The following is a 13,739-nucleotide window of genomic DNA, read 5'->3' as shown; positions in this document are numbered from 1 at the left end:
CTTCTCAGACTACTTGCCTACAAATTGTTGTCAGTATTTTAATACCATGAACAAATTTCTAATAGAAATGTATTTTGTGCTGCGTTTCTAGAAAGCGTCCTTACTCCCTAAGGCTTATGCAGTACAGAAATACGGGGGGGAAAAGTTAGTTGGTTCTCTTTATCAGCATAAGAAACCCCCTGCAGGGATTCAGTGCTTTGGTCCACAGGAAAGACTCAGAATACGCAACCAGTGGAAAGGTGAGAATCTCAAGAAAGATTGCTATTACAAGGAAAGGGATGGAGGCCAAGAACAGTGGAAGTCACTTTGGACATTAAATTCTGCCATCTCCTATCCATTTCTCTTAACACTAACTCTTGTTTTAAAGTATTTATTAGGTTTTTGTACTTTAATCATCAGTTGGGAAGACATTCATCATTTCTCACATGAAAAAGAAATTAAAACACAGATTATGGAAAAGAATGTTATTGAGGACAGCGCCTCAAATTTGAAAGCCATAAAAGTTTATTTTTCTTAAGGGCTTAGAAGCTTCGAAGATTAGGGAGTCGAAGAGCAAAGGAGATTAGTCACAGAGGCTGAGCATTCCCAGCCCGGGTTCCAGTGCCACCCACTTATTATCTCTGAGGGCTGTTGGTGCCCAGCAGAAATGAGTTCATGCTTGCCTGGTGTGGAAAACGTGTGTCTCCAGCGTCGCTGCACTTCTGCCTCATGGGTTCTGAGCTATATCTAACAGTAATGAACTCTGGCTGGCTTACTGACCTCAAGAAAACTGTGTGTGCCTCCATCTACACAGTGAGTCAATTATATGAATACTTCCAGATCGAAATAATCCCACACTGCCCTCATATATTCCTTGTGTTCTACAGAGACCTGCTTATTCATAGAGAGATCGCTTCACTGAAACATGGTGTAGTGGGTGTTGTGCAGGGCAGAGGATCATGGCCATTTAAAAAAAGTATTAAAACAAGCAAACAATCGCCATACACCTCTGACCTGGTACACAGAAATGGGAAGTTAACGGTGCTTTAGCGTGGGCAGGGTAAACAGAATTCTAGCCAAGTAGGACCCATGGATGGAAACTTCAACCCAGCAAGAACCTTTACCCCAGGACCAGTTACAGAGACTCCACAACAGAGTTGAGCCCAGACCTGCTAGTGACCTGTCTCTGCACTATCTAGCTTAGGAACGGCTTCTTCTGTCCTCCATCTTTAAAAACCATGTCAGAAAAAATTACCGATAATTTCTATATGGTGAGTTCTACTTAATTAAGCTATGGCTCTATTTAATTAACATGGGTCACCCTGAAAAGATCCCATTTTGCAATTGACTTTGAAATAGGGGCCCACTTAATCAGACAGACCCCACTATACCTCTGAGGCAAAAATGGGATGTGTGTTTGTTTTTTGTGTTCAGCTAAATCCAATCCCCTCGATCTCCCTCCCCACCCTGTGTACTATCAGCCTCAGAGAAAGCCAAGTGTGGACCTGCTTTGTGGCCCAGTGATCTTTGAATCTGTCACTGAAGTGGACAAAGAACCGCCCAGAGGCTGAGAATCTTGGCACTCAAACCTAAGAGACTGAAATATATATATGCGCACATACACTGAGTGGCCAGATTATTATGTGTTCAGAGATCATCTGGCCACTCAGAGTATATGTGCCCAGCATTTTACAGATGTTATTTACAGATATTAAGTCCACAAAACAATGTGACAGGATATGTATTATTTTATCCACTTTAGAAATGTAAAAATTAACATTTTAAAAGATTTCCCTAACATGTATTAAGCATTTACTACATTCAGTGCTAAAAGTTTGTATGCACTCTTAGGTTTAATTGTCATACAGTGAGAGTATTTATTTCAAGTCAGAAGGCTACGAAGCAGCTGAGGTAGTTGCTGAACCACGGGTGGCCCACCCCTCACCCAGACCAGACCATGCGGTTTAGTCGTCCAACTGGATGATGATATTAAAGGAGTCTGAGGAGCAGCCTCCACTGTGTAGATTCTAAGATCCTCAAAAGCAAGGCCAAGCTTTATTTGCCTTTATGTCTTTCATGCATGTCACAGTTCTGACACCCAGGATATACACACACACAAAAATGTAGGTGGCACAGACTATTTCAAAAGAGGAATGTACCTCAAATGCTGAAGGTCAAAACATACACAATATACGCAGCTCTCACCACCACAGGGACAACACAGAGAAGATCCAACTAAGAGAGGAGGTGCAAGTGCTGAGTGATCCAAGCGTGATCCTTAGGAGTATCAGCAGCAGAGGCACCTGATATCCCTGCTAAAAGCCAGAAAGCACAGGACAGCCCCAGCCAGATATGCCATCAGACACTCCAACGAAGGGACTGTGCATCTGCACGAGGATGCACTCTCTAGATAAGTCTTAAACACAGGAAGCCAAAAGGGAGAGGGAACAGGAAGCTGTGGCAGATAATTACATTGAAACTGAGAATGAGATGCACAGACAGGACCGGCTATTATCTTCCCTACAAAGGACTGATCTTTTACAAACACATTTCTCCTGGGACCCGGATTTCACTTTGATAACTGGCTGGCATGAGCCAAAAGGAAGGGTGTTCGGAATCAGAACGATGGTGCCGGGGACAGAGAAAACAAGCCTGACAATTTGCCTTAAAATAAAAAACAAACATGGTAGAAAAAGGTGAGGATAACACACACCACATGCCATCTTTGGTAGCACTGCACCCCAATTAAACCATCAGAAGTTCCCCTGTACTGAAGGCTGCCTTCTATCAGCCATTTTTATTTTTATTTATTGTTGTTGTTGTTATTATTATTATTATTATTATTATTGTTAATCCTCACCTGAGGATATTTTTCCATTGATTTTTAGAGAGAGTCGAAGGGAGGGGGGAGTCAGAGAGAGAGAAACATCCATGTGAGAGAAACATATCAATTGGTTGCCTCTGATATGTTCGATCAGAGGCTCGATCCCAACCAGGACCTGGGATCGAGCCTACAACCAAGGCTCAGGCCCTTCACTGGAATCAAAACCGGGACCCTCCAGCCTGCTGGCTGATGCCCTATCCACTGAGCTAAATCAGCAAGGGCTCCCGCCATTTTTTAACTCAAGTCTTATTTGCAGTCGGGTGACATTTCTGCAGTAAAGAGAACAGTCTTACTTGAAGGGTGGAGGTAGATAATGTCTTTCACTGTGAAGTCTCGGGACTGTGCAGCTTTCAGACAGTCGGCCAGCAGGCTCAGCAGCAGGAGCCAGGCCAGGGCAGGGCCAGGCTCCATGGCAGGCCCAGGCGTCACTCATTCAGGGCGCCCGGGAGCAAGGACTCGGGACCACGGGAGAGCACCGGCACCTGAAATATGAAGCAAGAATCATCTCAGTGTCCAACTCAAAAGAGCCACAGGACTTGGCCGAGGTTTCTTGTTGGAAGCAGAGCATCAGGAGGGCAGGGAGCCCAGGGCAGAAGGAAGTGGGCAGACGGGGAAAGAAACTTTATAAACGGTAATTTTAGAGCACTTAGAAAATGCCGGCCCAAATCTCTTCTGAATCAGGTCGCTCAAGCTCCACTGGTAGCAGTCCCCTCTAATACCCAGCAGAGATGCTATCAAGAGAGATTGAATTTTAATGAAACCCAGCTATTTTTTTGCCAGGAGGCCAGGGGATGGCTGCCAGAATGCAACAATAAATAAGTCAGGTACAAAAGCGCAGAAGCGTTTCCCTGATAATGGTGCAGGCCAAGGACGGGAGGACAGCCTTACTGGGTCACCGCGACCGTGCAGACCTGCACAGGGCAGGCTTTCAGATCTGGGGAATAAAGAAATGAATGCAAATGGGCCTCTTCCAAACCAGAAAGTGCCTTTCTAGCTCAAAACCCCCTTAACATAAGTAGCATTGTTGGCCAGGTGCAGTCTTATACAGGGCGTCCCAAAAAATGTAAACACATTTTAACAGCTGATAGCTCAATTTTGAAAATGAAATGTATTTTAATAAATGCTGCCTTTATCATTATTCAAAGTGTGTCTACATTTTTTGATAATATCTATGTCTATATCTATATAGATATATGAAGTCATATATACATATACACATATACTAATTACTATTATAATCCATTTGCAGTAAAACCAAAGTCCAGCAAATAGAGGAGGTGATTCAGATCCAGGCAGTCTGATCATTGAGTCCACATTTTTAAACACTAGGTGATACTATGTTCTTCCCTAGATTGTTTTGTTGTGTGTACACACAAAAACTGCTGAAATGAGATCAAGGTATCACTATAGCCCTAAGCAATCATCATTCTGTCCTCTATTCTGATTTTGTCCTTTTCAATTAAAACCGGGGACAAGAAAACCTTCTACTAGGGTTGAATTGCCCTGCTTACTTACATGTATGTATGTGTATATATATATATATATATATATATATATATATATATATATCTCAATTTATATGTGCTATTTGCTTGCCAACTTATTGCTTTCTTATACTCACCTTCTATTTCCCAAATACCAGCATTCTATTGCCCATGCAAGTGGTCAAGTTAGAAAGTCACTTTATTTTTAACATGCTAAAAAACACATGATTTGGACATTTTGTTTACAAATGTTAATACCAATGTTCAATGAGCTTTTTAAAATAGTATAACAAGAAACCTATATAATCTTATTAACCAATGTCATCCCAATAAATATCATAAACTAAAAAAAAAAAAATAGCATAACAAAATAATTCTAAAATTAGACCAAGAATAAATGTGTTACAAAACAAATTCAATAGAGAAAATCAATATGAACTAATCAGATATTAGAACATACTATGGAATAATATTAATCAAAGCAGAAGAATAAAAAGTATAAAAATGAACATGAAGAATGGAACACTCCAAGGAGCTCAGAAATAGATCCAACTATTTCCATAATATAAGCAAATTTTCAAAATCACAGAAGAGAAAAGTATTAAATGGAAAGAATTATGATAATTTGATTAAATACTGTGGAAAAGATGGACTGAAATCAAATAATGTACAATACACTAAAATTAACTCCAGATGGATTGGTGTGTTCTTTTGTTTTAAGAAATAGACGATTTGTTAGAAAAATAAGAGTAGATCTCTTACCACCCTGTAGCAGTATGCTGATGCCAGCCAGGCTAATGTCAAGCTTATGGCATGCTTACAGATTGGCTCCCACACAAATTTGCATTCAGGAAGAGAATGGGCTGCCCATTCCCTTAATAAATGTGAGTGCCAGGACCCGTGCTAGCCACTTAGTTGAACAATATGATAAGGAAACAAATATATATCAATGATAGCCTCCCCTCGCTGAGTGACAGAAAAACACTGTCTCCTTCCCGAATGAATGCGGTGGTGGGCCACTGTGCGTCCATCTGGTCAGGTGAGGCTGCACCTGAGGAACATGTCTGGGCAGCGTCCCATGGCGATCCCACCGCATATCAGCACCCCCTCCACACTGTGTGCAGCAGGCTCAGCGTGAGGAGAGCTATCGGTTTATTTTGATATAATTTAACATTAAACATCAACTAATTGCCAACCTAAGTTGTTTTTTATTAAATATATTTTATTGATTTTTTTACAGAGAGGAAGGGAGAGAGCTAGAAACGTCGATGAGAGAGAAACATAGACCAGCTGCCTCCTGCACACCCCCTACCGGGGATGTGCCCACAATCAATGTATATGCCCTTGACTGGAATCGAACCTGGAACCCTTCAGTCCGCAGACCAACCACTGAGCTAAACCGGCTTCGGCCAACCTAAGTTGTTTTTAATGTGAAACTGAATGTCCTCACCATTGCTTCACTATATCAAACAATGCAAGTGGCACATTTTTATTGGAGCGTTTTTTAACCACAGTGTACTCCTTCTGACTATTAATTTAAAAACCTCCCTCTGCACGGTACTCTCACTAAGAGTTATGCATCACTTAATGGCATCTGAAATTTACCTCACTGCAGCCTCTGCCACCTGGCTACCCAGCCACCAGCCTCCCTTTTGCAGCATGTTTGGCTGCACATGAGTAACATACAGACGTGAAAACCTGAGTGCCTGGGTCTGAAACCTCACTCCAACATTTTCCTGCTGTGCAACCTTGAACGAGTTACTTACCCACTCCATGCCTCAGTTTTCTCATCTTCATAATGAGGATTAAATGAGTTACCACAGGACACGGACACCAGGGGGGTGAGGGAATGAATGGGGGAGGGTAGGGAACAAGGGGAGGATAAGGACACATATGTAATACCTTAATCAATAAAGAAAAAAATGAGTTACCACACATAAAGCACTAAAAATAGCACCTGTCACACAGTAAATTCCATGTCATATTTTTACGATTATTGTTTTGTTCAAATTCAGTCAATATACTTTTCTATATGAGTTGAACCATTAATTGTGGTTCAATACATAGCTCTCTTTCCTTAAATCAGAAAAAAAGAACATAATTTCCAAAACTACTAAGTATAACAAATAACAACCCATCTTGACATCTGCCCCCTGCCAGCTAGGAAGGGACGAGGCCAGTGGAGGAGTGAGGGAGGCTACCTCTTGCCACCAGGACTTTCATACGCTGAGACTCACGCAGACCCAGGTGACTTCCTGCCATCCCTCATCCATGAAGCCAACAGGCGGGTGCTGCCCTTTACACTCTCCCCACACCTCACCCCGGCTACCTCCCAGGCCTTTGTCCCAGCCCACGCTCCTGACACATATGCACAGTACTCTCCCTCTGCACGGTACTCTCACTAAGAGTTATGCATTACTTAATGGCATCTGAAATTTACCTCACTGCAGCCTCTGCTGCCTGGCTACCCAGCCACCAGCCTCCCTTTTGCAGCATGTTTGGCTATACATGAGTAACATACAGACATGAAAACCTGAGTGCCTGAGTTTGAAACCTCACTCCAACATTGTTGGATTTTACTTTATAAAAGATGTTGAGAGAGCACAGGTGAGGAGCACATTACCTGCCACCCTTCCAAGGCTCCAGTCTCCCCATGTGCTGTGTGCACACGCTCGCACACGGGACTCATGGGGAAGGATCGTGGGTTAAGCTAAAGCAATCATTTCATTCATGAAAAGAGATCAGTTCTACTTACTGTAGGAAAGAACAAGCTTAATTCTTCAGGCCTGAATTGTTTAGCACAAGTTTTCAAATTTGGGAGATTCAACTACTTTTCTTTTAAATCCTTACCTAAAGATATGTTTTCCATTTATTTTTAAAGGGAGTGAAAGGGAGAGAGAAAGAGAGAGAAATAGAAGGGGGGGAAGAGAAAGAGAGAGAGAGAGAGAGAAAGAGAGAGAGAGAGAGAGAGAGAGAGAGAGAGAGAGAGAGAGAGAGAGAGAAACATCGATGTGAGAGAGACACATTGATTGACTGGTTGCCTCCAGCATATGTGCCCTGATCAGGACTGGGGATTGAACCTGCAACTGAGGTACATGCCTTTGACTGGGAATTGAACCCACAACCCTTCAGTCTGAGGGCCCACTCTCTAACCACTGAGAAAAACCAGCCAGGGCTCAACTACTTTTTTTTTAACCATGAATTTCATTTGTTTAATGGAGAATTTCCAAAGTCTTAAAGTAATTGGGTCACTATCATCACATTTTATTCAGGAAATTATTCTTTCTTTAGGAAAAAGAAGTATTTCTTGGTTTATATATGAATAGAAAAGAAACTGCAAGGACAAGCACCAAAATGGCATAGGATTTTGGATAATGTTCCTATTGTTCAGTTTGCATATGTTTAATGTCATTCTTTGTGTTCAATTCGCATGCTTAGAACATTTCAATGAGTATGCCTTGCTTTTATAAAGAGGAAAACAGTTGTTTAAAATTCAGTGCTTCTCAAAGAATGAGCTTGACAGAATAATTTCACTTTTTAATCTACAAAGGAAAGTCAGTTTTTACCTAAAGTCAATGAACATAACCTCAAAAATGTCCGTCTCTTCTCCAGTAATAGAGCCCGCATTTCACAGACTGTCCTCTCCTTCCCTCTTCTACCATTCCTTTCCCTTAGTGTCTTAGCCCAGGTGCCCCTCACAGCAGAATCTAGGGCCAGGAGTACAGGTGCTCAGACTTTATTTGGGAGGAGCAAGCCCAGTAAATTGAGGATGAAGGGAAGGAGGGAATGTGGGAGGGAGAGAGAGGTGGGCCTGGGAGAATATGAAACTGGACAACATAAAACAATGTGGTCCTAATCCTAGGTTACTATGCTGCTCACAGTTCACAGGCCACATAGAGATAAGACTGCAAGGAAGACCTGCACTTCAGTAGAGTTCATGGGAGGAGAAAGGAGAAAAGAGGAAGGATTTATCTGCCCTGTTGCTTCTTGTCTCTCGTTCCCCATTGGTCAAGGTTCACGCCACAAAGAACTCACTCCCTTTTATTTGAATGTGTTATTAATCCTTGTAAGTATCATTGCTCTTTTTTAGGGTTTGTTATTTTTATTGTATACATTTTTGCAGATGTAAAATTCACCATCTACACACAAAAAAAGAGCAAGATGCAAACTGACCGTACCTTAACGAAGCCCATCAGCCAATCAGGAGTGAGTATGCAAATTAACCCAACAAAGATGGTAGGTTAATTTGCATTCGCAGGCATAGAGAGGCTCGGGGCAGTGCAGAATGCCTGCATCATCACCATGGCAAGTGTCCTGCCCCACCCCCAGCCACTCTGGGCCTCTGGGCAGTGTGGGAAGCCAGAAAGGCAGTTCCCAGCTGGATCTAAAAGGCAGCTGAGGCCAGAACGAAAGCAGTGCTGGCAGACCAGGGAAGGAAGGCCCATTCTTACATGAATCTTTGTGCATCAGGCCTCTAGTTTTAAAATAATACAGTGTAGTGTCTGAGGTATATTCATAATATTGTGCAGCCATCACCTAGTCCAGAACATTTCCATCAGCCTCCAAAATAAAATGTTGCACCCATTAGCAGTCACTCCCAATTCCATCCTCTCCCTACTCTCTGGCAACCACCAATCTACTTTCTGTCTCCATGAATTTGCTTGTTGGGAACATTTTATGTAAATGGAGTCATAAAACACATACCCTTCTGTGTCTGGCTTCTTTCACTTAGCATAATGTTTTCAATGTTTATCCATGTTATAGAATGGATTCTATTTATGGATGAATTATATTTCATTGTATTTATATACATGTACTTATCTATTGATTGGTTGATAGACATTTGGGTGGCTTACACTTTGGGGTTACTGTGAATAAAACTGTTATGAACACTCATGTACATGTTTTTTTGTACACATATATTTTCAATCTTCTGGGCTATATACCTAAAGTAGAATTGTTGAGTCTTATGGTAACTCTATATTTAATTTTTTTTGAAGAACTGCCAGTCTTTCACAATAGCACCCTTTCACATTCCTATTTCAGTGCTCCAATTTCTCCATCTTTATCAGTACTTATTTTAATTAAAAAAAAAAATTATACCCATCTTAGTGAGTAGGAAGTGGTATCTCATTGTGGTTTTAATTTGCATTTCCCACATGATTAATGGTGCTGATCATCTCTTCATGTGCTTACTGGCCATTTGTATATTTTCTTTGGAGTAATGTCTATTGGGGTATTATCCTTTTATTGTTGAGTTGTAAGAATTCTTTCTATATTCTGGACTCTGTTCCCTTTTCAGAAACTTGATTTGCAAATCTTCTCTCCCTTTCTTCTTGTTGACCTTTCACTTTCTTGATAGTGTCCTTTGTATGGGCTTCAGCAAAATTTTTAATCTTGTTGAAGCCCATACATTACTTTTTATAAAGCTTTTGTTCCCTATAAAAGTCAAGCACTAGAAAGAAGGATCTACGTACAACTCAGAGTAAAAGAACGTGTGTATTGTGCAGTAGCCAGGACTAGGTTTTCCACTGCTCTTTCCCATGAGAAAAACCTGACAGACAGGACTGATTATTAATATCACCAACTGCTTACATTCCTGCAGTAAATCATGAATCACTACCCACCCTATTAGTATTTTCTAGGAACTGAAAAATGAAAAATGAATGGCATGCATTCACAATGAGCCTATTACTGAACACGGCCTCCACTGAGGGGACTGTATCTTTTCTGTATTTATTCTCAATGGTTGGAGGAACTTTACTCTCTAAACCTCATCAATATGATGCTGGACATGCTCTGATAATATGAGTGGTCTTTTCTAGAACTTTAATGCTTATCCCTGGAATCTGCTGTGCCTTTGGACTGCTCTAGACATTTAGAAAGGCTGTTGCATTTTATTTCCATTTTATGTGCTGCTATTTGAATATGCACCGAGGATTCCTCTCCTGACTACAGCTCTCTTTATGAACAAGTACATTCTCATTTTCACAGCTCTGTGACCTTTCATTTGTTATTTATGAGCTTTTGCAAATCTAATACCACTCTGACAGATTTAATTTGTGCTCTAAATTACCTTTGCATGAGTTACTCAACTGCTGGTTTTATTCCAATGGATTACTTGTTACATTCTGAAACAGGAAAAAAAAAAAGTTTAAGATCTATTAGATTCCTCTACTTGAGAGAAAGTTGAAAAGAGTTGCATTCTGTTTTTGACTCCCTGGTACTAAGTAGTATAAAAGAGGATGTCTATAGTTGTCAGAGAGGCAAAGTGATAGGACCACAACTCTGGTCAAGTTTTACAAATCCACACCCATATAGAGTCCATCAAATAAATACTCTTAATTCCTTAAACTGGATACTAGAAGACAATTAAACACTTCCGGAAGTTACATTGATTGAGGTACCAAGTATTAAATAAAACATCTCAGTACTAAATCAATATATAAGTAATTGTGAAGTAGAGAACTAACACAAATCTAAATACTTTCCAATTATATTCATATTAAAATCTGAAATGCCCAACACAAGAGAAAAAATGGAATTCTGAAGCCCAAAACATCAGTGACAACTCTTGTTTTGATTTTTAATATATACAGACTAAACTTGATAGCGACTTTACTTAATAACCTGAAAACGTCAATTCATCTTCCAAAAGTACCAAATAAAGTATGTCTTCACGAAACTAAATCTACTTAAATACATCGTTCTGATCCTAGCACCTTCTCACAGTTTGGGAATTACTTATAACATGTGGTAGTATTAAACAATGTCTGCAAATTCATTGACAAATTTCCAATGAGAGGTGGGGTTTACATCCCCTCCCCTTGATTCTGGGCCAGCCTTCTTGACCAATTGACCAGAGTCAATTGGGAAATGACACTGTGTCTTTCAAAGCCAGACCATAGAAGGTGACTTACTTCTACCCAGGGCTCCAGAACACACACTCTGGGGCAGGTAAGCAGTCCGGGTGCTCTGAGTGCCATGCTGTGAGGAAGCCCAAGCAGTGCACACACAGCTACGGAGGCTCCTACAAAACAGAGAGCTACCTTTCCAGCTCCAGTTGCTCCAGCCCTTTCTCCTCCCCTCTATGTCAGTTCCAGCCACCGTCTGAATATAGCTGCATTGAGACTCCACACTAAAACCACCAAGCTAAACCTTTACCATATTCCTGACCCACAGAAACCACGAGGGATAAATGATTATTAAGGCCTCACACCACTAAGTTTTGTAGTGATTTGTGATGCAGCAGTATGTATCTGGATCACCAGGAACTGGAGCAGGAGAACTAATGAGGAATTACAGTCCAGCTCATGAAGACAATTCCAGTTTTCACATTGGATGCAAGGTACAGAAATCCACATCAAACAGGCTGTAACCAAAACTGTGGGGAAGAAGGAAGGGAGAAAAATTGTACTATCTCACCTAACTGTCCAGCTTGGACACAGCGGGACTTTTAACCCTGTTGTTAGGAATTTCCATCTCTCAACCCTGCCTTGTCCTCTTTTTTTCCATTACTCTCATCCAGGTCTTCCCAATCTGTGACCAGCTGTTTCAGAAGCATTCGCAGACTGTTACTGTTCCAGAAAAAGCCCTAAAAAAGTAGGGCAGTCCGTCCTTGGATCATAACTTGCCAAAGAAATGTGGAAGCCCATTGGCAGACAGAGCTGGGTCACGAGCATGCCACTGGGACAAGTTCATCATGGAAATCACATGCTTTGACAACAGAGAAGGTATCGGTCTCCCAAAATAAAATGTAGGTTTTGTCACTTGAAAAAGAAGGACTAAATGCTGAACTAGCAACATTACTCATATGCCCACTACAATAAATAATACAGTTGAAAATAACCTCATTAGCCTGCAAATGCACAATAAAGCTAATGGTAGCTCAGATGAATATCTTTGCAAGTTCCAGAAATTAGCAGATTGACATGATTTTCTTCTCTAAAAATAGGATACTGCACCATTACAACTTTACAAATCAAAATATACAGTTGAGCCCTACCTGGTTTGGCTTAATGGATAGAGCATCAGACTGCATTAGCCTGCAGACTGAAGGGTCCCAGGTTCGATTCTGGTCAAGGGCACATGCCGGGGATGTGGGCTTGATCCCCAATAGGAGGAGAGCAGGAGGCTGCCAATCAATGATTCTCTCTCCTTATTGATGTTTCTCTCTCTCCCTTACTCTCTGAAATCAATAAAAATATATATTTTACACACACACACACACACACACACACACACACACACACATATATATATATATATATATATATATATATATATATATATATATATATTTATATAATCTGGCCACTCAGTGTGTGTGTGTGTGTGTGTGTGTGTGTGTGTGTGTGTATATATATATGTGTGTGTGTATATATATATATATATATATATAGAGAGAGAGAGAGAGAGAGAGAGAGAGAGAGAGAGAGAGGCCCAGTGCATGAATTTGTGCATTGGTGGGGTCCAGCAAGCCTGGCCAAGGGGAGGGAACATGGGCGGTTGGCCGGTCTGCCTGCTGGTCGAACTCCTGATCGAGGGGACAATTTACATATTAGCCTTTTATTATATACACTGAGAGGCCAGATTATTATGTGTTCAGAGATCATAATAATCTGGTAATTCGGTGTATGTACACTTGAAACAATAGTTTGGGTGGGCATTTGGAATCCTTCTTATGGCATGGCTCTTCTACTGATGCCCATCACTTCTTACAATTAGAGAGCACCACATGCTTACATGGTCACTGTGATTGGACATCTGATCTGAGCCAGGCCAATAAGAGTTCTTCCTGGGTATTTTTCAAGCCAGAATTGGAAAACAACAATAACAAACAAACAAAAAGACAGCCTTCTCTGGTACAGAAATCCCCAAGAAGTGAAACTCAGGTAGATAGATGTATATGACACTCTCCTCTCCACGTGGAAGAGAAAGAAGAGAATGAAGCTTGTTGGCCTGCAACACAGAGATGTGTACCCCTTGTCTTTTTTTTTATTTTTTATTAATTTTTAACTCTTCCCTTGGAAGTTTCAGTCTCCTTATATTATATACCCATTTTGCCCAAGCTAATTTGAGGTGATTTTTTGTCCCTTGCAACTATAAGCTCTAATCAATTCAAGAGTCTTCCAAAAGGGTCCACCCACTAGCCTATTTTTCTTTTGTAATAAATAAGCTTTGCATTAAGACTTCTTAAATAGTTATCCACTAAAAGGTTAGCATTGGTTTCAAAATGTCAATCATAGAGAACTAGTCAGAGATTACCTCTTTCAGACTTTGTGGACATTGGTGTTTTATTTCCATGGCCTACAGGGAGATAGATGTTCATACATTCCCAACCTGAACTAAGGATCTATCTGCATCAAAGTCCATGCTTTAAAAAATGTATT

The 13,739-nt window shown here is 40.8% G+C and overlaps 1 protein-coding gene and 1 long non-coding RNA gene across 4 annotated transcripts in view; both read right to left on the bottom strand.

Annotated features, from left to right (window-relative positions):
* The window catches only part of LOC311626999, a 180,031-nt gene that overhangs the window by 81,430 nt on the left and 84,862 nt on the right, over nt 1-13,739 (bottom strand). The gene's annotated exons all lie outside the window — the stretch shown is intronic.
* The window catches only part of LYPD6 (LY6/PLAUR domain containing 6), a 113,929-nt gene that overhangs the window by 22,130 nt on the left and 78,060 nt on the right, over nt 1-13,739 (bottom strand). For 2 of the 3 annotated variants that reach the window (XM_084892522.1, XM_084892521.1), the window contains one exon: nt 3,157-3,345. In XM_084892522.1, the coding sequence (XP_084748648.1) occupies nt 3,157-3,274 (118 nt within the window). In that variant the 5' untranslated portion in view covers nt 3,275-3,345. Of the gene's footprint in view, nt 1-3,156; nt 3,346-13,739 lie in introns of those variants that run through there. The other variant, XM_084892523.1, reaches the window with a different exon arrangement.

The sequence above is a fragment of the Pipistrellus hanaki genome (genome assembly GCF_964339955.1).
Source record: "Pipistrellus hanaki genome assembly, chromosome: 8".
Taxonomy (NCBI): domain Eukaryota; kingdom Metazoa; phylum Chordata; class Mammalia; order Chiroptera; family Vespertilionidae; genus Pipistrellus; species Pipistrellus hanaki.
The sequence above is the reverse complement of the archived record's forward strand: the minus strand, read 5'-3'. Positions and strand labels throughout refer to the sequence as shown.